At 46.8% G+C, this 3,222-nt stretch overlaps 1 protein-coding gene across 1 annotated transcript in view; it reads right to left on the minus strand.

The window, feature by feature from the left end:
• Positions 1–3,222, minus strand: part of dcc (DCC netrin 1 receptor) — a gene marked incomplete at both ends in the record, with an annotated part of 106,776 nt that overhangs the window by 36,289 nt on the left and 67,265 nt on the right. The window contains 4 exons of the mRNA XM_017303225.1: positions 721–859; positions 936–1,084; positions 1,622–1,776; positions 2,981–3,140. Of these exons, the coding sequence (XP_017158714.1) occupies positions 721–859; positions 936–1,084; positions 1,622–1,776; positions 2,981–3,140 (603 nt within the window). The remainder of the gene's footprint in view (positions 1–720; positions 860–935; positions 1,085–1,621; positions 1,777–2,980; positions 3,141–3,222) is intronic.

Genomic DNA, 3,222 nt, shown 5'->3' on the forward strand with positions numbered 1-3,222 from the left:
ACAGTTTGTAGCACTAGCTTCTGCTACAAACTGTGTTGGTATAGGGTGTTAGCGTTAGCTCCCGCTAAATACTGTGTGAACAGCTTTAGCATTAGCTTGTGCTTAACACCATGTTTATATAGTGTTTTAGCATTAGCATAGCCAATGTTTATAATTAGTGCTTTAGGGTTAGCCTGGCTAATGTTTTAGCTAGCGCTGCCCGCTACTGCTCCATATAAATCAATATTATTTGTTTATATTTCATCTAAATGTTTGATTAATTATGTTTCTGAAACATTTTCTAAGTTTCTTCATCCTGTTTCGTCTGTGTGTTCCAGGTTGAACTCAGAGTGTGTGTGTGAGAGAGTGTGTGTGGACTCCATTAGCGTGTCAGGCTAACATGAAGCCGCTCCCTCTCTGCTTCTCTCCGGCTTAATTAAAGACCCCCAACGTCCCCTAATGAAACTCCTGCCAGCAGGGAGGCCTGGAGACGAGCTAAAGAGGCTCCTGCTGCTCACACACACACACACACACACACACACACACACTCAGAGCCAGGTAATAAGCAGCACCTGGTCCAATTACTCAGCTCCTGCTTGGTAACTGGGACCAGTACAGACCAGTCAGCCTCACTGGGAGCTTTAACCCAATGAGACGTTTTATCCTACACATTTATTGAAGTTTCTGTTTCCACATAAATGCAGATGAAAACATGAGTTTGTCCTCTCAGCTCAGGCTCACCGTCCGAGTGCGTCGTCACGGTAACCGTCTCGGAGGCGGTGCCCGGCCCGTAGCGGTTGACGGCCAGAACCCGGACCGTGTATTCGGTGAACTTGTTGAGTCCGTCCATCTTGTAGTTGACGCCGCTCACCTCCACGCTCTGGACGGAGACGCAGAGCAGAGGTTTAACGGAAGGCTCGGCCCAAACGCCTCCGGATCCCCGCCGGCGCGCTCACCTGCTCCTTTCCGGACGGGCTCTCGGTCCACAGCAGGCGGTAGCCCAGGACGGGTCCGTTAGGGAGGCTGGGCGGCTCCCAGCTCACCTGGATGGAGGACGGGGACAGAGCCAGCGCCCGCAGAGACTCCACCCTGCTGGGGACCTGGACTGTAGGGACAACCAGAGAACAAGGCACTTAGCTTAGCCGCTAACAAGCTAGCAGTGGAGCTAATGTTTAGCTTAGTGCTTTGGCTAACTTTGAAAACGTCCAGCACATTTAACTCTCATCAAAATAGATTGAAACTGAAAAAAAAAGATAAACTACTTTCAGGCCTCAAAATTACTTCTGCAACTAATTTTATGACCCCAATTTAACCCCATACCAAAAGAGTTTCTGAAAAAAATGAAAATTTCAGGTGAGAAAAAATATTTGAAGCAACAACAAAAAAACAATGTAAAGTAAAATATAAAACTTTGGTTGGAAAATAATTGGGGCACAAACATCATGGCCCCAATTTAGCCCCATACAAAAACTTAGTTGAAGAAAAACAAAAAAAGTTTCAGCTTGAAAACATTTGACCTTTTTCAAAATGGAAAAAAAAAAACGTCAAAACACTTTTCAGTTTGAGATCAAATCCCAGAATAATGCTGTGAGGAATCCGGTTGGCCCTGATGTAGCTCCATACTGAGGCTGCAGCGGCTTACGGTCGGGCTTGGTGGCGACGTGCAGGGGGGCGGAGCTGCGGCCCGGCCCGGCCTCGTTGTAGGCCACCACCCTGAAGCTGTAGCTCTCCTCGGGCTTCAGGTTGGACACGGTCAGCTCCAGAGACTCCGGCTCCGACACGTTCACTGACCGCTCCCTGCGTGGGAAAACACGCCGCCGTCAATCACAGCTCCTTCCTTTGTGACACTCGAGATAATCTGAGTGCTAATCAGATGTAATCTGTGCTAATCCCCCCCCTGAGTCTGGAGCTAATCCTGGGATTAAGAGCCGCCTCGGCCTCTGGACCGATCACCTGGTCAGAGGCGAAACAATCGGCTGATTTCCTGCAGCGCAGCGTAACGGCCTAGTTAAAGTAAGCCCAGATCCCATCCTGACCCGGCTCGTCCATCAGAACCAGGTCGTTTTACTCAGTAATCCTTAATATTGATGCTAGAAAGATAATAACCTGACAGTCAGATTATTTCACTTTGGGAAAAATGTCTTAAAGTCTTAAAGTTTTCTATGATTTTATTGTGACAGATCAGCAGGAATTAGAGCAGAAATGTCAACTCGAGGAAAGAAATCTGAAAAGTGTGGCCTGTTTCATACTTATTTGAACATCTGCTAACATTTCTGCTGGGTTTAATTAAATGTGAAGACGATGTTGGCGACTACGAATGTTGCTAACGTTTAAGGAAACCAACGCTTGCTGATTGGAACAGGTGAAATGCTCGTAGACAGACGGTTTTCTGCAGGTTTTAACTCAAGTTTAAGACTTTTTAAGACCATTACGAATGGAGTTTAAGACCTTTAAAACGGCAGAAATGTACAAAACAAATCCACTTGAGTGAGAATGAGCCAGAAACAAACGTCATCCAGATAACTGACCATATATTTACACTTACCAATGAAGCTAGCTAGCTTCATTGGTAAGCTAGCTAGCTAGCCTTAGAGTTGGTAAAGCTTTGCGTAATGGTAACAGTAGATATGCCAAATCAAATAGTCCTGCCAGTAAAACTTACTACAAATGATGATCATATTTAAGGCCAATTTATTGCTTTTCGTTGGAATTTAAGACTTTTTAAGACCTTGACTTTATATACACAAATGTAAGACGTTTTTAAGAATGTGTGGACACCAGGCTACATCTTGATTTATTTTTATTAATGATAATTTTATTGATTATTACATGAAGAGCCAAAATGAGGCAGGTTGTAGAAATCAAAGATGGCCGCCGTAATTCTGTGACATCATGANTGTGACATCATGAGGCAGGTTGTAGAAATCAAAGATGGCCGCCGTAATTCTGTGACATCGCCTAAAACCCCCAGAGTCACAGCAAATACAAAGTCTGGTCTTACCTGTCAACTCCGGCCTGGGAGTAGTAGACGCCGTACGTCTGCACGCCTCCTCCGGTCTCCTCCGGGGGGCGCCAGCTGAGCCGGACGAACCGGCTGGACACTAGGACAGGGACCAGGTCGCGGGGGGCAGAGGGGAGGGCAACGCCTGGGCTGGGGGACACTGGTGGGGGATCAGAGGAGGAGGAGTAAGTCAAAGGGGAGCCAGAAGGAGGAAGAGGAGGCGTGAGGGCGGGGCTGAACTG

The sequence above is a fragment of the Poecilia reticulata genome, unplaced genomic scaffold (assembly GCF_000633615.1).
Source record: "Poecilia reticulata strain Guanapo unplaced genomic scaffold, Guppy_female_1.0+MT scaffold_219, whole genome shotgun sequence".
In the NCBI taxonomy this organism is placed as follows: Eukaryota; Metazoa; Chordata; class Actinopteri; order Cyprinodontiformes; family Poeciliidae; genus Poecilia; species Poecilia reticulata.